A 21,949-nucleotide genomic window follows, 5' to 3' on the forward strand; every position below is an offset into this window, starting at 1 on the left:
GACTTCGAGGGTCCCACATGGCGCAGCAGACCGCTCCTGCCTCGCTTACTGCTCCCCTCAGCAGTGTATTTTGTCAGTCTGCCTGTTCTGTTCCCCGCTCTGTCTCTGGTGAACCCTCTCGCCCTCCCGCACATCTGGCCTGTACCCCGGTTCTTGTATAAATAAATATATAAATCTTTACAAATAAATAAATAAATAAATAAATAAATTCCACTTCTATATACAGCCATACCATCCTGAACATGCCAGAAAGAAAAAAAAGACATAATTTGCACTACAAGATTCTTAGGAATGGGCCTCCCCGGTGGCGCAGCAGTTGAGCTCTGGGCTGCGAAGCTGCCCTCAGCCCCTGCAGCGCGGGTTCAATCCCCGGCCACGGGGCGAGGGTCCCACATGGCGGGCAGACCCCTCCTGCCGCCCGCTGCTCCCCTCAGCAGTGTACTTTGGTCCTTCTGCCTGTTCTGCTCTCTGCTCTGGCTCTGGTGAATTCTCTCACCCTCCCGCGCTTCTGACTGTACCCAGTGCTTGTATAAATAAATAAATAAATCTTAAAAAAAAAAAAATTTCTTAGGAATATAGTTTTGTAGACTTACATGGAGAAAATCACAAATTTTTCTAAGGAACACTAAAACCACCCTAATTAAATAAGGAAAATTGAACATGTCCATGATTGTATGATTTAATATCATAAATATATTTATTTCTCTAAATTGACATATAGATTCAAAATAGTCCCAATCAAAGCAATTTTAACTACTATTTGAAAAATGTAAGTTGATTCCAGAATCCAACTGGAAGAAAATAAAATGTAATAAATATCAAAACTTATTTTAAAGCTATAATAATTAAGACATTTGTTATTGGGGTGAAGTAACTAAGAAAAGAATGTAATAAATATCCAGAAATATACCCATATATAGGGAAATTTGACTTAAGACAGAGGTTTCGCTTAGATTTCTCCCACAGTTATCACACTCAGAAATGAGGAAGCAATACTAATACAGCACTTTCCCCTGAGACCTGCAGTTACTAAGAGCAACACCATGGCTAACATTTACTGCTTGAAAGAAGAGTCTTCCGGTAAATCTCAAGAGTGTATTTGCACATTTTTTGGTTTCTGCAGATGGCATTGTGGCTTATTAGTGTGTGATTCATTACAATAATCTGTTAGTACTCAGTGAATAAGCAATTTTCTTCTTTGTAGGATTCAGAATAAAGACAGGGTGTCTTGACATGGTGTTTCTGTTTTTATTTTTATTTTTAAGATAGCTTTTAGCTTTTGAATGCCTACTTTGCTTACATCTCTGTGCAGGAACTAAAACATTTCTGAAGCAAGAAAAATTCCTGGTCTATTATTAAATACTTATTGTAAGTTGTGGAATACTAATCATTCATTGGTTTTTGCACTAAATCTTGGCTTCTAAGGCAAGTGCATTTTTCTACTTCAGTGCAGACCTCATTACCATTTTATATTTCATCTGAGGCCTGGTTAGCAAATAGCAACCAGTTCTTGACCTACATCTGTAGGTCATATAGATGATAACCCCAGAAAGTTCATGTTATCTCAGCAAGGTGACCCCACTTTTGATTCTGCCTGGTATAAGAAAAATCACAATTGTTTCTCGTCATTTAGCTTTTAGTAAATAAAAACCAATGCTTACTCTAGTGTAATTTTAATCTTGATATTAATGATAACAAAGAAAATAATCAAATAAACTAATTTTCTGATGGAAAAGTTATAAACTTTGAAAATCCACGATTATCTTGGACTTTCCGTTTAAAAGCATACCATGACAAAACACTTAGTCAAAAGTGATATATTCCTGCAGAGAAACCATTACATTTTATATAATTTTGGCCTGATCCAAAATTTTCCCTAATCTGGCTCATTTTCATAAGCTTAATACCATTTATTTTTATCTTATTACATTTTTAATGCTAAGAAAGCTTTTATTTTAACATTCACTAGCATTAATGTTAGTTAAATTTGATAGAATAGCATACTGCTATTATAATAATATTAATATATTACATTCTTAGCCAGTTTATAACAATTTCATATTTGGATCTGTAAAAATATGTAATTATATTATCTATCTCCAAAAGCACATTCTTTCTGAGGAGAAATATTCATTTTCAAAAGTTGTGTTGAAATACAATTAAAAGTCCAAAAGTAACCATTTATAGGGCTGTTTATAATACTGGCCAAAAAGGATATATAATTAAATAGGAAAAATAAACTGACTGCTGCAAGTATTAAATATTATGTTGTTACATTTATAATACATTTATAATTATATTTATAATTGTTACAATTATAATTAAAAATCCATATTGTACAAAGGATGAAAACCACAAGGAGATATCATTTCATGCCAGTGAGAATGAATTATATCAAAAAGACAAGAAACAAGTGTTTGAAAGGGTATGGAGAAAAAGAAACCCTTGCACATGGTTGGTGGGAATATAAATTGGTGCTGTCGCTATGGAAAGAAGCATGGCAGTTCCTCAAAAAATTAAAAATAGAACTACTATAAGATCCAGCATTTCCACTTCTAGGTTTCTGTGAATTATGAAAACGCTAATTTGAAAGATACATGCACTTCTATGTTCATTGCAGGCCTATTCACAATAACCAAGAGTTGGAAACAACCAAAGTGTCCATCAAGAGATAAACAGATAAAGATGTGGTGTGTGTGTACACACACAAACGCATATATAGACACAATGGGATACTACCTAGCTATAAAAAACAAAAAAAGATGAAATCTTGCCATTTGAGACATGGTTCATGTGAAATGTCAGAAAGACAAACATCTTATGATTTCACTCAGATGTGAAAAATAAACAAAGCAAATGAGCACATAAAATAAAAACAAACCTTAGACTTTTACAAATAGTGGTAACCAGAGGGGAGGTGGTTAGGGGTGAGCAGAATAGGTAGAGGTTTGAATGGATGGTGGTGGATGGTAACTACACCTTTGGTGGTGGGTGTAGTGTGAAATATGTATTTGTTGAGATATAAAGTGTACTCTTGAAATTTATACAGTATTTAAATTCATGTCACCTCAATAATTTTTTTTAAAAGATGAAAAGTTACTGCCTCATACAAGGCCACCAGTTTTTACACCTACATTTCCTTCTGAGAGCTTTGTAGTTTTTAGCTCTTACATTAAGATCTTTGATTCGTTTTAAATTGTTTTACATATGCTATGAGATATGTCCGACTTTATTTTTTGCATGTGTACTTCCAGTTATTCCAGCACCATTTGCTAAAAAAGACTATTCTTTCCCCCATTAAATAGTCTTGGAACTTGTGTGAAAAGTCAGTTGGTAATGGATGATTTATTTCTGAAATCTAAATTCCATCCCATGGACCTGTATGTCTCCTACTGTTTTGATTACTGTAGCACTGCTATTAACTTTTGAAACTGGGAAGATTCAAGATTGTTTTGGCTATTCATTGACTTGCTAAAGTTCCTATCCATTTCAGGATCAACTTGTTTATTTCTGAGGGAAAAAAAAAGATGAATTTTGGTAGGGATTGCATTGAATCTGGCAAGATCGATTTGGGGAGGACTACTATCTTAACAATATTAAGTCTTTCAATCCATGAAATGAAGTATCTTTCCATTTATTTAAGTTATCTTTAATTTCTTATTGTTTTCACTTACTTGGTTTTATCTAGTCCCAGGTATTTTATCTTTTGTTGTTGTATTATAAATGGAATTGTTTTCTTTATTTTCATTCAGATTGTGCATTAACAGTGTAAAGAAATACAACAGATTTTTGTACAGTGATCTTGTATGTTGCAATTTTATTACACTAAATAGTCCTAATAGTTTGGGGTAACTTTTATTTCTTCGGTATATTCTCCATGTTACATGCAAACAGACACAGCATAGACAGAACTTTACATCTTTCTTTCCAATCTGAGTTTCTTTTACTCACCAATTGCCTTGGTTAGAATTTCTAGTACAGGGCATCCCTGGTGGCAAGGGATTAAAGACAGCGCTATCAAGCGATCCCCATTTTCTGCAGCATGAGTTTGATCCCCTGACAGAGAGATAATCTACATGGCACAGACCTCTCCTGTCTCGCCCACTGCTCCCTTCAGCAGTAATCTGTATTTCAGTAGATCTACCTGTTCTGCTCTCCACTCTGTCTCTCAGGTGAATCCTTTCATCCCCCGCATCTCTGGCCTATACTCCAGTTCTTGTATGCATAAATAAATCTTTAAAAAAAAAAAGAATTTCTAGTACAATGTGAAATAGAAGTGTCAAGAATGTACATTCATACCTTGTTCATGATCATTTAGGGAAAGATTTCAGTTTATTACTAAGTATGTTAGCTTTGGGTTTTTATAAATGTCTTATCAATGAGAAAGTTCCTTTCCATTCCTAGTTTTTGTTATTTTTTTATTATGAGAGAATGTTGGGTTTTACCAAATGGCTTTTCTAAAATCTATTGAGGTTATCACGTAGGTTTTTTTTTTTTTCACTTATTCTGGTAATATGTTGTTGTACAATGATTGACTTTCATGTTAAACTAGCCATGTGTTCCAGCAATAAATCCACTTGCTTATAAGTATATAATTCTTTAATATAAGCATATAATACTTATATTGTACTTTAATATAAGTATATAATTCTTTAATAGGTTGGTGGATTCTGTTAAGTATTTTGCATCAAGTCCATAAGGAATATTGGTCTGTTGCTTTCTTGTGGTACCTTCTCTAGCTTTTTTATACCAATAACAAATATTGGTCATATATAATATAGAATATGTTCCTTTCTCTTCTTTATTTCAGAAGAATATAATAAGGATTATTAGTTAAAGATCGTTAGTTCTTTAAACACTTGGTAGAATTCACCAGTAAAGCCAACTAGAGTCCTGGCTTTTGTTGTTGTAGGAGGTCTATTGCTTATTGTCTTAATATTTTTGCAATAGGTTTATTCAGATTTTCTATTTCTTTTGAATCAGTTTAGGATAGTTTGTGTTTTTCTAGATATATGTTCAGTCATCTACATTATCTAATTGTTGACGATTATTCATAGTACTGTTATCCTTTTTTATTGTTATAAATTTAATAATTTAAGTTTTTTTCTTTATCAGTCTAGGTAAAGGTAAGTCAATTTTTTATATTTTCAAAGAACCAACTTTTTATCTTTCATATTTCTATTATATACAGTAGGATTATATATTATTTAAACACCCCTCTCTCTCCACGCCATACTAAAGAACACATCCACAACAAAAACTATTGTTCCCAACATAAGCAGGAAGCACTTCTGGAAACCTCTTCTTATATCTGTCAGACACTGGTCTGTATGCATTAAATAAGTCAGAACACACATTCTCAAAAATATTGTTCTCAATATACTCTACAAAAAATGATTTTTGAAGCATGCTCCTGACATGCATAGTCAACTACATCTCTAATGCATTACAAAATGTTTAGCACATCCATTCATGAAAACAAGTTAGTTTTCTATTTATTTTCTCTGTATCTGCTGTAGCTTTTATTCTTTCCTTCTTTCAGTTTAGTTCTTCTTTTCCTAGTTTTTTAAGGTATAAAGTTATTTCTTCTTTAATGTAGGCTATAAACTTACCTATAAGCACAGTTTTAACTGCATCCCAAAAGAATTGAAGTGCTATTTCACACCAAACTTTTATTTATCTCAGTTTTCTTAATTTCTTTTGGGATTTCCTTTACCCCACTGGTTATTTAAAAGTATGTTGTTTAATTCTCACATATTGACACATTTTCAAAATTTTGTTATTGATTTCTAATTACACGTCATTATTTGTTGGAGGACATATGTTGTATAATTTCAGTCATCTGAAATTTAATTAGACTTGTACTGTGGCCTAACAAATGGTCTATTTGTTCATTCTCAGAGAATATAATGTGTTCTTGAGGAAAAACATGTTTTACTGTTTGGATAACGTGTTCATAGATATCCATTAGATCTAGCTGGTTCATAGCACTGCCCAAGTTTTCTACTTTCTATTCTTCAGTTCTTTTATTGGTTCTATTACTGTCCACTCTCCTTTCATTTCAGCTTCAAGAACTCCCTTTAACATTTATTTAAGTTCTGGTAATTTTTGCTTCTGTCTCAATTTCTCCTATATTTTCACAGGTAGTTTCACTGGATATAGAATTCTAAGTTAACAGCTTTGGTCTAGCACTATAAATATGTCACCCAATGCATTTGACTTCAATGGCTTCTGATGAGAAATCAGGTGTTAAACTTAATGAGAATCACATGTAAACATTATGAGTTACTGCTTTTGCTGCTTTCGAAATTTCCTTAGTTTCTAGTTTTTGATAGTTTGATTGTGATGTGTCTCAATGTATGCTTCTCTGGATTTGTCCTAAGTAGAATTGGTATATATTCCTGAATGTGTATGTGTATAATGTTTTCCATCAAATTTAGAAGTTTCTCACCAAAAAATTTCATTTGGTTTCTTTTCCCCTCTCCTCCTTCTGAGACTCCATTGTACATATATTGTTGATTATATCCTACATGTCTTTGAGGTTCTGTGCATTTTCTTTCAGTCTTATTTCTCAGACTGAATAATCTCAAATTCATATTCTTCGTTGTGGTGACCATTTAATGTATCTGTCCCATTAGCCTAGTTGTCAGGTAATAATTGGACAAAGATTTCCTTAAATGTCTGTAACCAAATAATAATAATAATAATACCCATAGTCTTTATTGTTCTACGTAAGTATAGGGTCATGTCATCAACATCAGGCCATGCAACTTCTCCCTTTACTTCAGCCATCACTGCCTGCTTGCACAAAGCCTCAAAGTCAGAGAGAGGTGAGAGGTTCTTCTGAGAACACGTATTCCTCATGAGCAGGCACACAGTCCTAGACATGTGCTTAGATTTCTAGATCCAAGAATATGTTAGTTTTTTTAAATAGATTTTTGGCCAGAGCTATCATAAAAACACAGGAAACAAAAGGATTTCAAGTCAGAAAAGAAGAAACTGTCACTACTTATAGCTCATATGGAAAATCCAACACTCCACTAAAACATTATTAGAAATAATAGATGAATACAGTAAAGTGGCAGGTTAAAAAGTCACCATACAAAAATCTATAGCCTTTTAATATAAAATAAACAAGAAGAAAAAAATTATGAGAGTAGTACATTTACAATTGCTTCAAAAAGAACTAAATACCTTGGAATTAATCTAAGGTGGCAAATAACCTATTCAAGTAGAACTACAAAATATTATTAAAGGATTTTGAAAGCAACATAAGGAAATAGAAGGATATCCCATGATGACAATCTTGCCTAAAATATTCTATCAACACACCAGCTTTTCAAAGAAATGAAGAATATTGAAATTTATGTGGAATCACAAAAGACCTTGAATTGAAAAAGCAACCCTGAGAAAAAAGGAGAGACACAGAAGTATCATATTATCTGACTTGAAACTTTACTATAAAGCAACAATACTAAAAACAACATGGTTTTGGCACAAAAATAGATACATGGATCACCCGAATAGAATCGAAAGTACAGAATTAAATCATGTACACTCCAGCGTGATAAAGACTAACAGGACCATACAATGGGGAAAAGACAGTCTGTTTAATTAGTTGTGCTGGAATTACTGGAAAATCACATAAAAGAATTAAGATGGATTACTCACTAAACCCAAACACAAAAATAAACTACAAGTGGATTAAAGGTGTATCTATATATCTCTATCTATCTATCTATTTATCTTTCTATATATATATATAGAGAGAGAGAGAAGACAGGTAGATATCTATTATAAAAAGATCTGCAACAATAAAGTATATAGAAGAAAATGTAGATAAATATATTCCATGATATCAGTGACACATACAGTTTTTGGTGACTTGACCCCCATGGCAAGGAAACTAATATCAAAAATAAACAGTTGGGACTAGCTCAAGTTAAAGATTTTATACAACAAAAGAAAATACATGCTAATTAAAAGAGACCCTATTGAATGGGAGAGTTCTATTCACACAATATATAACTGATACAGGATTAATCCATTATCCAAGATATATATAAAAAAAAAACAATTCAACAAAAAAAACCTAAAGAACCAAATTAATAAATGGGCAGTAGATATGAACAGACAATTCACCAAAGAGGTTGCTCAGAAGGCTAATAGAGATGTGAAAAAATGTTCATCAATCATTTCCAATAAGAGATGCAGGGTAAAACCACAATGAGCTGCCATCTCATGCTTGTAAGAATAATACATTAAAAAGACTAACAACAAGGGCCTCCCCGGTGGCGCAGAGGTTGAGCGCTGGGTTGCGAAGCTGCCTGCAGCCTCTGCAGCACAGGTTCGATCCCCGGCTGCTCCCCGGCCACCTGAGGAGGGTCCCACATGGCGTGCAGACCTCTCCTGCCGCCCGCTGCTCCCCTCAGCAGGGTACTTCGGTCCTTCTGCCTGCTCTGTTCCCCGCTCTGGCTCTGGTGAATTCTCTCACCCTCTCGTGCTTCTGACTGTACCCAGTGCATGTATAAACAAAGCAAATAAATAAATAAATAAATAAATAAATAACATGTCTCTATTAAAAAAAATTAAAAAAAAAAAAAGACTAACAACAAGTGTTGGAAAGAATGCAGAGAGAGGAACTCTACTGCTATTGGTGGGAATGTAAACTACACAGCCATTATGGAAAACAATCTCATTTACCTTGAAAAACTAAAAATGAAGATACTAGACGATCCAACAATCCCACTCTTCTGCATGTACACAAATATATGAAACCATCAATACAAAAATCCGTATGTTCCACAATGTTCAAAGCAGCATTATTTACAACAGTTAGCTCATGGAAACAGCTTACACTTCCATTGAAAGATAACTGGATCAAGATTTATTGCATCCACAGTATGGAGTCCTAAGAAAGGATGAAATGTAGCCATTTTCAACAAAATAGAGGGATTTTGAGAGAATTATGTATAGTAAAGCTAGTCAAGATGATACAAAACAAATACTAGACACTCACATTACAGACAATTCACTTACATGAGACAGTTTTAAAAACCAGTGGATATCCAACATCATGAGGACTTTCATGAGGTCTTTAAGTTAAAAGAGAAGGGATGGGAAAGGGACAAGGAACATAGGAATAGTTGGGGGGGAGTTTCTGTACAGTGAAAGAAACTATTAGAATGAAAAGACATTGTATGAAATGGGAGAAAATATTTCAAAATCATACATTTGGCAAGGGGCTAAAATCCAAGATCTAAAAGAAGTTACACAACTCAACAAAAAGAAAACAAATAACCCAATCAACAAATGGACAGAAGTGCTAAACAGATACTTCACCAAAGAAAATACACACAGTCATCAGGCACATGAAAACATATCTAGCATCACATATCATCAGAAAAATTCAACTCAAAACCATATTGAGGTATCTTATCATACTCGTAAGAATGGCCCCATCAAGGGAAAGGAATGGAAAAGTTCAGTCCATCCTCTAAAGGATGCATTATGTAAAGTTATAATTAAGCTATATCAAAACAGTTCAAAATGCAAACTATGAGTATATAGCAAATACATGTTATGCCAAGGTATTAATGCTTATAATCTTTTATGTTACTTAGTTCTCAAGATAATACTGACGCTACATTCTGTTCAGTCTTCCATTGGTCCTATATCGGACTTCCTTTTTTATGAGTATTTTCTTAAAACAAATCAAGGATATGTACAAACACTACAGTCATCACTGTTCTAGAACTAGTTTAATAATTTAAGACTAAAAGTCAAACAGCCTTTTTTCTTAGATAACAAAGCAATTCATTAATAAGGTTGCAATCTTTTTTCACAGTAAGAATTATATAAATTTTAAGCTCTTGATTTTTATCATACTTTATTTTCTACTTTTTACATCATACATATTTACTGAAGGAAAAACCTTTATTGAAAGTTTATACCAAAACAGATTATATGTAATCACTATTGCACCAACAGAATCACATTGGTATATAAACTGCACACAGATCAAGAGGCATGTTCTATAAATACAAATTTGTTATATAATAATCTACTATAAATATTAACTTAATCTTACTATTTTTCAAAATATTTTAGGCTAGTCAGTTTTGTTCCTTAAGCTTTAGTTTTCTTATTTATAATTTAGTTAGGAACTTAATTCTTTTTTTATAGATTTACCAGAAATTATGGCATTTTGTTAATAATTTTGTTAAGAACGTAAACGCACATCAAATACATTGAGATTTATTTTGTAAAAAAAAAGCAACAGTGGTTTTGAATCTTACTTAGCGGTAAAATTCTAGAGTCAGAACTCAAGTCATTCTTTTAAAGGGGCCTTTGTGGAACAGACATATATACCATCAATTAGAAACTGCTACGCTGGCATAGCTTCCTCATGTTAGGATATTATTTCTTTGGTTTGAACACTACATAAAACTTGTAGTTCGTTGGTTTAGAGACCACACTGCAGAATAAATAACTACTTTTATATTCTAGACTTCATAAAGCACAGGATTCCTACATTCCTAAGATCTGTTTGAAATTCTGAACTCCATCTTAAATTGAGTCCATGAAATACAGAGTAAAATCCTCACTTTTCAAATTACTTTTCTTTTTTCCCTTTTAGTTGAGTGTATATTTCTGCTCTTCAGTTTAAGTATATTTGCTCATATTCATAATATGAAAGCAAATGAATTTTTAGGTAAAGAGACATTTATTAGGTTATACTCTCATTAATTTTTAAGTTTGGGCAAATTTTTTATGTATGGTTATATTAGAACTAGTCTTTCAAAAAATATTCCTCAAGCTCATATACCATTTTCTCCATACATTTATATTCCAGAATACAGCAGAGACTGCAGAGCTGCAGAGGCGGCTAACAGAGAGGAGAACACCGATCAGAGAGAACAGATATAAAACAAGAGTAACTCAACATGTTAACTTACTTCTACATTATTTTGATTAAATTAAAGAAACTATTGAACTTACCATACATCTTATGATATAATGAAAACTAACCATCAAATTTCAAAATAAAAATTAACAAAGCAAAAAAATAAGAAAACCTTTAGGGATGCAATATTTTGCAAACACATTCAAAGAAGATAATCAGGAGAGAAGAGTCTGCACTTGTTGCGGTGATCGGTGTAGAATGCTCCCTGGATCTTTGTATTCATTGACTGGATTCATCACAGCTGCATACACTTCACCATAGGCTCTGCAGACTAATTCTGTTGACTGTTTTATGATCTGTTCTCTATTGAAAAACAAAATGTGGACATAGAATCTGAAAACAGAATATTCACTAAAAATTGTAGGAAAGCTCATGCTTAAATCAATGTATTTCATTTTCATATTGCTTTTATCACATATTAAATAAATCACTGTACAAATATTTAAGTTATATATCCTAGTTTGGGGATAAGGCATTTGTATCAACTATTAAATTCTATTTTAGTACATGGGTTTCAAGAGATTAGGCACTATGTTCTGTTCACAACTATAGTCTCTAGGCTAAACAGTGCCTGATATAGTGCCCTGCTTTGATTTGTAAACACAACTGATAATAAAGATACTGCAAATCTCAAAATAATTTACAAGTATTGTCCTTTTGCCGATATCCCTGACACTAAGAACCACATCTTAGATTTCTCATCTCTATATTATTAGGCAAAATAACATGATAATTGCTTATGACAAATCACAAAGTTTTCACAAATAGCATTTCTACATAAGCATGTAAAAGAATAACTGAAGCAATTTAAAAAGAGAAATATATTTGGCAAGAAAAAAATTGCTATGGGTTAATAAATCTGCACCAGTTTTCCATGTTTTCATGACATTTACTTCCCATCATCCCTGGTTACTTCTACTTTTCATGTATCACTATACCCAATGTTTGGAACACTGAAACTACTTTTTTGGAGTTTTACAATACTTAAACTTGTCTTTTTTTTTTTTTTTTAATAGAGGCATGTTTTATTTATTTATTTGTTTGTTTGTTTGTTTGTTTTTTGTTTATACATGCACTGGGTACAGTCAGAAGTGCGGGAGGGAGGGTGAGAGAATTCACCAGAGCCAGAGCGGGGAGCAGGGCAGGCAGAAGGACCGAAGTACACTGCTGAGGGGAGCAGCAGGCGGCAGGAGAGGTCTGCGCGCCATGTGGGACCCTCCCCCGGTGGCCGGGGAGCAGCCGGGGATCGAACCGGCGCCGCAGAGGCCGCAGGCAGCTTCGCAACCCAGCGCTCAACCGCTGCGCCACCGGGGAGGCCCTTAAACTTGTCTTTTAAGTTTACTCCCAAACCTATTTTTCTTAGGATTCCTATTTCTGCCAATGACATAACCTCCAGGCTCTTCTATTCAATGCATGCTAAATACGTTTCAAAGCATATCTTTTGACACATTGCTCTCTTACTTCGAACATTCAAGGAACTTCGATGACTTCCTTTAGTTGCAGAGAAGCAACAATTCTTTAGTGTATCCTTTATAAAATCTTTTATGATATCTTCTATATCACTACTCTAATTCTATCATGGTCATTATCAAAAAAACAAGAAACAATAAATGTTGCAAAGAAAGTGGAGAGAAGGGACTCTTAACTGTTGGTGGGATTGTAAATTGGTATAGCCACTATGAAAAGTGGTATGTAGATTCCTAAATCATGATTTCTACTAAACACATCAATTATGTGTATATATATATATATATATATATATATATAGGTGGTGTTCCCAAAGTGCCAACATTTCTTGCTATTTGTCTTTTTTATTTGTAGGGCAAATTACAATGAAAGTTCATCCTTTATTTTAAAAAGCATATGCATATATCCATATATCTGTCTGTCTGCCTGTATTTTTAGTGTCTTGGCCCAAATTATTTACTAATATCATGAATGAAATAGTCTTTAATAGTGGTGAATCATTATAGTTAAAAATAATGTTCATGGGGCTCCCCGGTGGCACAGCGGTTGAGTGCTGGGTTGCGAAGCTGCCCGCAGTCTCTGCAGCACCAGTTTGATTCCCGGCTGCTGGGTGAGGGTTCCACATGGCGCGCAGACCTCTCCTGCCGCCCGCTGCTCCCCTCAGCAGTGTACCTCGTCACTCTGCCTGTTCTACTCTCTGCTCTGGCTCTGGTGAATTCTCTCACCTTCCTGTGCCTCTGACTGTACCCAGTGCTTGTATAAATAAATAAATAAATCTTTAAAAAAAAATAATGTTCAAAATGGAAAAGTATAGGCATTCTATAACTAAATCCAAAATGACCAACAAATCATTTCAGTCTAGTCATGTGCCTATGAAAACTCAGAATGCCCTTTTTCTTATTCACTGATCACCCTGTGCACAGAGAAAGGGTGGATTCTATTTTTCAGTAGTGTATGTTGAGCATCATTCTAACATGAGTAACCACCTCAGTTCTTACTATATTTTAATCAGTCACAGCCACGTCCATATCTAGTAGAGGTAAAGAATTTTTAGGATTGTTTCTGTAGTTAAAATTCTAAAGGTAAATCATGCTTTTCACATGACCAAATAATATGTAGAAAGGCAAGTTAAAAGGGAAAAAAGTAAAAGTAAATGTGAAGTAAATATAGGTAAATATAAAAATAAAATGTGAAGTAAAAAAAGTAAATGTGAGCTATGATCACCTATAAAATTATTTCATTAATTTTCTTGGTATCTTTACCACCATGACAATTCCATAGGTAGGAACTGATTAGGTGTTATCATATTGGCCTTTGACAGTTTAATAATCTTTCCAGTGGAAGTATAACTTTCAAAAAATTTAAAACATGAATATAAATCAAGAATTTTACAGATTTAATATCTCATTAATGAGGAAACTACTAACATGATAAAGCTGGTTCACAGAACATTTTAAGGAATTGGTCACTAATAGGCATTTGAAAATGGTTTAAATAAAACAGGCTATTTATAAAGTGGGTTCATGTCTCTAGGAGCAAGAAAACCACAGTAGCTGAAAAACAATGGGACTTTAAATCAATGGTAAACAGAGAATCAAATAATGGTGCACACCCCTAAGTAATTAGATAATTCTTGATGGGCCTGTTAACAGTGCTTCACTGAGGCACATGACACTGAAAGAACATGCTGCTCTTCTCCAGACCTTATTTGTCTTATTTTTAAGTTTTGGAAAAACTTTCCATTTAGTAAGTAGTTTTCTATACTAGTTATCATAAATCAAAAAATAATGACCATGTAGCTTACTCTAATAAAAAAGAAAAAAATTGGAGGAGGAAAAGGTGAGCTTGTTATAAAATTTTATAGAAGGGGAATATGTTCAGTTACATACACATCAGAATACATTGAGGAATTTAAATTGTTCAGTTATAAATGTTGCAATGCCATAAACTCTTAGTATTATAAATTTGAAATAATAAAGGGTAACATATTACTACACACAAATATTCTTATTTTAAAATGAAATTAAGTATACTTTTAAAGCACTGAGAAGCACTGCTTACTTCCAGAATCAGTCAGCTTGTCATTAATCAGTATTTTAGGGTTTTGGTTGCCATAGCAGCATGCTACAACTCTTATCATTACCATAAACCTGGCATTTCTAAAAATAGTTTATTTCAACGTTAAAGTTCGGTGATCACTAAAATTGAGCTTTATTACAGAACCACAGTTTATAGTGCAATCAAATGTGCCATAGAAGAAATGTAGACATTAAAAATCTAAATCTGAAATATTAAAAAATAAATATTTATGAACAATAGATTAGTTAACAAAGGTCCATTCTGATTCTTCTTTATCACATTATAAACATCCAGAATGTCAGAATGGGTCAAATCAATGTTTGATGCAAGGTCAGCTTTGCTGTCACTTACAGTAAAATTAAAGCACATTTTTACATGAGACCAAGGCAGATGTCTCATGAAACCAAGGCACACATCTCACATGTGTAATCTAACACATATGCCAGACATTTTGAACTTCCTTTAAGAATAATAAAATACAATTTCAACATAAGAAGGATTAATAGAAATGTAGTACAAGCTAGTGTTAGAGAATAGAATCTGGAATCCTAAATACAGAATTCAAACCTTGGTTCTGCTTTTTACTAATTGTTCGACCACAATTCAATTATTTAACCTTTGTAAAGGAAGCCATCTTTTGTAAAATGGAGATCCTAATTTATAGACTCATTGAGAGGATTATGTAATCCATTTAGGATCACTCTGGTAAGGTGTTCAAATTAGATTATAGAAGTTGGGGTAGAGATGTCAAGAGTGAACACAGGGAATGTTTCAGAAATTTATGAGATAATCCAGGTACAGATGATACTAACATAGACTCGGGTGTTAACTGTGGAGATATGAAAAGTGACCAGAGTCTCTTCTCACATACTTCTTTCTAAATAGATATTGAACAAAAAGGGTTCCATGGGAATTTTGATTATACTCATGTTGACTTATAGATTACTACACTATATAACCAAATAGAATGCCACGTAACTACATTGAAATACTGAAAATCTACAAGATATGTCACACTTAATGATAAAACATCAGAAACAATGTCATTAAGTTCAAAATAAGATATACACATTCTCTACTACATCTACTATTTAGTTTGGGGCTCTTGGCCAATGTAAATGTCATAAACATGGAAAATAATTAATATGGTCATTAATTTTAGATGTTCATATCAAAACAACACATGGCAGTTGATAAACAGAACTAAAATAGAGTTACTTGGTCAAATTCAAAATTAACATGCAAAATTTAGTACCTTTCCTATAGACCAACAATATCTAAACAGTACATGGAAAACACAAAATTGTTTCCTAGGGATAAAGACAATAATATATATGGAAAATTATATGAAATAATGATAAAACTTTATTGAAAATTCTAAAAGAGCTGAATAAATAGGTGTAATATGTTCATGGATGGGGATATTCATGATTGGATTATGCTTTATTTCCTATTTTGCTCATTCTTACATAGTTTGATGAATGTTTTTTATTAACTAGAAAGCAATGTTGTTTTTGTAAGTCGGGTAAAGTATGCTATATTAGATGAAGCTGTATGGTGGCATTTTTTAAGTCATTTATGCCATACCAGTTTTCCATTAATTATTGAGAGAGGAGTGTTGAAATATGTAACTATTGCTGTTAATGTATTTATTCCATCTCAGTTCTATTCCTTTACTTCATGGTTTTTGAAGCTCTGCTATTAGACACATAGTTACCATTGTATCTTTATAAATTGATCCTATTATTACTGAGAAATGTCCTGCTTTACTTTTGGTATTATCTGTCCTGCAGTCTACCTCTTTTCCTAATATTAATATAGCTATTTCAATTTTATTAGTAGTATTTGTATGGTATATATTTTACCTTATTTTTAAAAAAGATTTATTTATTTATTTATACAAGCAAATAAATAATAAATTTATTTATTTATTTATACAATCAGAAGCGCGGGAGGGTGAGAAAATTCACCAGAGCCAGAGCGGGGAGCAGAGCAGGCAGAAGGACCTAAGTACACTGCTGAGGGGAGCAGCGGGCGTCAGGCCCTATTTTACCATTCTTTTACTTTCAAATTATTTGTATCTTTCTATTTAAAGTGGATCATGTTTTTCATCCAATCTAACAAACTCTGCCTTTTTTATTGATTAAAATTTTTAATTTTCTTACTTTGTTGTTCATTTTTGTACAATATTTGATTTTTCTCCTCAGGCATAGTTCCCACAAATCTCCCATTACCACATCACCCATGAACCATCACCATAGTTCCTTGTGCATTTCCCTCCCTTGTTTAGATACCTCTTGCTCTCCTTCGTGTGCTGCAGGCCTAGGATCCACAGTTTGCTGCAATAAATTCTGCTTTTTAATCTATATTCCCTTCTTAATTATTCATGGAAATAATACTGCTTCAACAAGAAAAAACAGTTTGCTGCAATAAATTCTGCTTTTTAATCTATATTCCCTTCTTAATTATTCATGGAAATAATACTGCTTCAACAAGAAAAAACACTGAGAATGTTATATATGCAAAAATTGTGGTTTCTGTAGTCCAATTTGATTTTTATACCATTAAAAGGTGAATAATGGAATTTGGCATTGAAAAAAGAAAACCACCTTCCTAATTCATCCCAAGGAAGGAAAGAAGAATTCTTCAATAAATAATTTTTATTTCTATTCTTTCCTTCATTTTCTATATAACTGTTTCCTGGGAACTTAACTGTATTTCAATTGTTTATTCCAAGGGTGAAGAGCTCAATCAAATATTCTTTTGAAAGAAATGATTTTTTTAAAAAAGGGAGACAGATTGATAGTGTCCCAGAGGTACTGCAATCATAAAGACAAGCATTGTCAAGAGCAGAGAATATTAACAAAATGAGAAGGGATTTAAAAAATAATGCTTCATATTTCAAGGATTTATATCAACCAATCAATCTGAAATTTTAAATAAAATATGAATAGACAGAAATCAGGGGTATAAAGATACAAAATGATCTTAAAAATGAATTACCGTTCTAAAAAGAGCCATAATTTAACTGAGTAAAGTTACTACTATTTCAAACACTTTATAAATAAGATCAAATATATATTGTCCTTATGTAGTAGAAAAAAGGATAAAATTTATTTTTGAAAATAAGGAAATGTCAATGATATAAAAGGAAAAAAAGCAGTTAAAAATCTTTAAAATTCAATCTTAAATGTGTAAAATACTCTATATTTTTTCAAGACAACCCTGACTTTAGAAATGTTCTGAAAGAAAAAAATGAGCTGTTAAAAAAAAACTAAGCAATTTCTAATTCTCACTTGTACTATTTTTATCTATATAAACCATATGCATATCTCAACTTTTAAAGATTATACTTAGTAAGAATTTATTACAAGATACATAAATGTTTGTATAATAAACCAAAATTTTAAATTTTTTTTTTTTTTTTTTGGTGGGACCCTCCCCCATGGCTGGGGATCGAATTGGTGCTGCAGAGGCTGTGGGCAGCCTTGCAACCCAGCACTCAACCGCTGCACCACCAGGGGAGGCCCAATATTAATTTTTAAATTAGATTTTTAAATAATATACCAACTTTTATCCACTTGACCTTTGTTAATAAAATAAAATTTACATTGTTACTATTAAACAACCGGGTGATATAAATAAATAAAAAGCTAAAATATTTCTTCAGTAACAGAAGACATTTGATTTGAAATATATTTAAGCTTTAGAAAATCTGAGAAGTCCTTAGAGATTAAAAATTCATACAGATCCCTAAAAAAAAGTTCAACTTCACTGCTTGTTGAACATTTTTATAACTCTTACTAAAATTAACTCTTACTAAAATTCCTGAACCTAAATATGTATACTTTGGAAATTTGAATGTGTTGTCAAATTGCCTTCTAAAAAGTTTGTAGCAATTTAAACTTTCACTAAGTATGAAAATGCCCATTTTTTATATACTTCCTAATAACATATACTAACAAACTTTTTATTGTCAATAATGGGATAGGAATAAATTCTCACTATTGTTTTAATTTACATTTTTGATAATTATTATCTTCTTATATACTTACACATCATTTACATTTATTCTGTGACCTGTCCAAAGGTGCCTGTTTTTCTACTGGTTTGTACTGATTTGTAGCTTTGTGTACTATATTAAAGATAATAAGTATTATTTTTCTATCATTAAATTGTGTCTTTACACTTTATTATATTTTTACTCAATTTATATTGTCTTTTTCTGTATAAAAACCCAAAATATTATATATCTGAATCTGTCATTTTTTTTTCCTTTATGGCATCTGGGCTATATGCAATAAAACTTTAATCTTTTAAGATTACAAAATTTAAAACATATTAAAATTTCCTTTCAATCATTATGAAAATAATAGTAATGTTCCAAACAACAGAACATTAAAATACTAAACACTGAAATATGGTTAATTCTAAAAGTATTACATATTTGGCTGAAAAATTAAATGATTTAAGAAATGTACACAAATAATTTGAGCCATGGTGTAGTCGAGCTTCTATGAAAACTTCTCAGGTCTTTAGAATTCTGGCTATCTACAATAGATAGTATGACAGCTCCTAGAATAATATAACTCTAATTAAGAGGAAAATTGATCTGTCTCACTTCCAGTCAATTCTAATTGACAGCAAATTCTTTCACACATTTAATCAAAAGCTGCCTTCCTTGTCATATATATTGCTGTAGGCCTACCCTCCAGATAAGAAAACAAGCGAATCACTTCTGCACCACTATATCCTTTCAGATATTTAAAGTATTATCTTCTAAATTCAACAGTTCTTTCCTTAATGTACTTTTATAAAAAGTTTGTATTTCTAAATGATCCACCAGATTTTAATGTCCATGGAGATAGTGCAAATGTCTTTTAAAACTTAATGCCTAATGCCTGTTACAAAGAAAGTATGTAATACACAGCTAGGCGAATAGAAAGAAAAAAATTACATTTGTTTTCTAACACCCTACTTGTAGACAATTTTAATTTGTCAATATTTTTCTTAAATTAAGAAAATCAGATGCTGAGAACTTGAAAGATCTAGTAAATCTTCTATTCTTAAAAATAAATTTTTCCAAAAAAACATGCTTGGTATTTAGAAATACGTGAATCTTTACTGACTAACTGGATCCAAAAACACTTACTTCACTGTGGCACTTAGAAGAAAGTTCAGCTGTGGCATTAACAGGTTGTCTGGGGCTGATAAATAACGATCAAACTGAACCTAATTGAAACAGAAATGTAAAACATAAAGCACATATATCTACAAACATATATCTTAAATACCCCCATCACTTTTAAGGGTTAATGTGTGGGAAAAATTCCATATTCCAAATAATGAGTTCTTTGTATTCAAAATGAGTTATTTCTTAAATAGTCTACCTAAAACTCTCAATTTTGTTTCTACATTAGATTAGGGAATTTCTAAAAATGAAGAAAACCTCAATAGGAATTATGAGACTATTAGAGTAGGGTAGGCTATTATTACAAATTTATATCTTGGTCAGACCCCATTAGTTAAAAGAATCATTGTACTATCATTATTGGGCCCAATGTGAATGCAGTATACCAAGAAATAAAAATTACCACTTAGCACAAATTACCACATTGGAAAAAATTAAGAACAGTGTTCCATAAGGAAGCCTGAATTGCAATGCTTTATGATGCACTTACCATTGCTGCTTTCAGTGCCACAGAATCTAGGTTGGGCAAATTAGCTAAAGAACCCTAAAAAAAAAAAAGGATACATATTTCAGTTCATTTATGGAATTCCGTTTGTTAATGGATTACCCAAATTTGGAAATTCAGCTTATTTTCAAAGAACTCAAGTTTCATCTCCTCAATGTCAATTTATATAACCAGCATAAAACCACTCAATAACAATTATTGGAGAGAGTACTAACAATGGAAATCTCAGTATACCTCAGATTTATTCATAAGCAAGAAAAAAAGGTAATGAAGCTCTCAGAAGATGACAGTTAGACATGGAGGCTTTCAGAGTTGCATTTTGATAATTGTAGATAATATTCAAAGGCAGCAGAATTGGTTCCTCCTCATAGAAATTTGCTTACTGCTTTAGCAAAAGAGTTTCTGTGCCAAAAATATTGTTTATGTTAATATCACTTAAAAGGGTTCTTTGCCTTTTAAAGAAAGATGTTTACAAGGTTTTCTAGGGTTCCCACCACTCCATTATCTATCTGCTGGCCCAGAAGTATTTACCTTTTCAAAGTAATAGATAATGATTGCTAAATTAAGAAAGGGATGCCCGCTATTGATGTAGTAATCTATGCATCAATTAACTGATAATGATAAAGGACTCTGAAAAATTTATCAAATATAAATATACTTTATACACTCTATAACACAATTTTTTCACTAATACATTTCATCAATACAAATATTTTCATTACTTTTAGCCAAAACTGCAGTTTAAAAAGTGTTACTATTTTGGGGCACTCTATTGTATCTTAGGAAACCATCTAACCATGTGAGATCTGCACATACATCATATGTATACACATGTAATCTCAATCTTCAGAGAAATCCTATGACACAGATATTTTTATTATTCCCAGTCCACAGATGAGGAAATAGATAGGTCACTTTCCCAGTGAAACCTGCTGCTATAAAATATTATTAAGCACTGCTATGGAATACTAAAGTCAATATTCAAATCCAGAGTTTAGCTCTAGAACCCATATTCTAAACTGATGTATGTATTTCTCTAGTTAGCAATAATGACATACTCACCTGTTCAGGTTTATGTTGCTGTACAGTGTTATATATATAACTTAGGCCTGATCTAGTTAAAACATAAGAAGCTTGCTCATTTATAAGTGTGTCCAAATGTGCTTCAATCTAAAATAAAACACAATAGAAAGAAAATATTTTAAAAGAGAAAGAAGACTATAGTAGAAATAAAACACTCTTAGTTATTCATCATGAACTTGTCTCTTGTAGTGACCATGAGGCCAGACCACAAGGGAAAAGGGCTTGTTCTATACAAAGGCTTTTCCTTCCTTCCAAGAGGAAGTTCTCCTACAAAAGTGAAGGAAAGTATTAAAGAAAAAGAAAAAAAAGAGATACAAAAGAGGATTCTAGGACTGCCACTAGTCAAAAAATTTGAGTTTCTCAGCTCTTTTAATAAGCATAACATAACACAAAATAGTAAACATCAACAGTGTACAATCAAATACTCAAAGAATTCTGGGAAGATGAGAGTCAGGCCTGTCTGATCTCTGACCACCTAACTTTTCCAACTTGCTGGACTACTCAACCAAGTGTGTTATCTGCAGATGCCTGGAGAAAATCCCACTACGGTTGAGGCAATGAGTTCTGCTGAGGAGAAAAAAGGTCTCACCTGCTTTATGCAATTTGGAAAGCTACCTAATGCTAATGGGGGCAGTAGCCACAGAAGGGGACTTCCCTG

General features: G+C 32.5%; 1 protein-coding gene across 1 annotated transcript in view; it reads right to left on the reverse strand.

Annotated features, from left to right (window-relative positions):
• Positions 1 to 11,121: 11,121 nt before the first annotated feature.
• The window catches only part of COG6 (component of oligomeric golgi complex 6), a gene marked incomplete at both ends in the record, with an annotated part of 65,896 nt that continues 55,068 nt past the window's right edge, over positions 11,122 to 21,949 (reverse strand). The window contains 4 exons of the mRNA XM_084234352.1: positions 11,122 to 11,269; positions 19,665 to 19,744; positions 20,194 to 20,247; positions 21,271 to 21,378. Coding sequence (XP_084090478.1) covers positions 11,122 to 11,269; positions 19,665 to 19,744; positions 20,194 to 20,247; positions 21,271 to 21,378 — 390 coding nt within the window. The remainder of the gene's footprint in view (positions 11,270 to 19,664; positions 19,745 to 20,193; positions 20,248 to 21,270; positions 21,379 to 21,949) is intronic.

This window comes from Talpa europaea (assembly GCF_964194135.1).
Source record: "Talpa europaea genome assembly, chromosome: 6".
Lineage (NCBI taxonomy): Eukaryota > Metazoa > Chordata > Mammalia > Eulipotyphla > Talpidae > Talpa > Talpa europaea.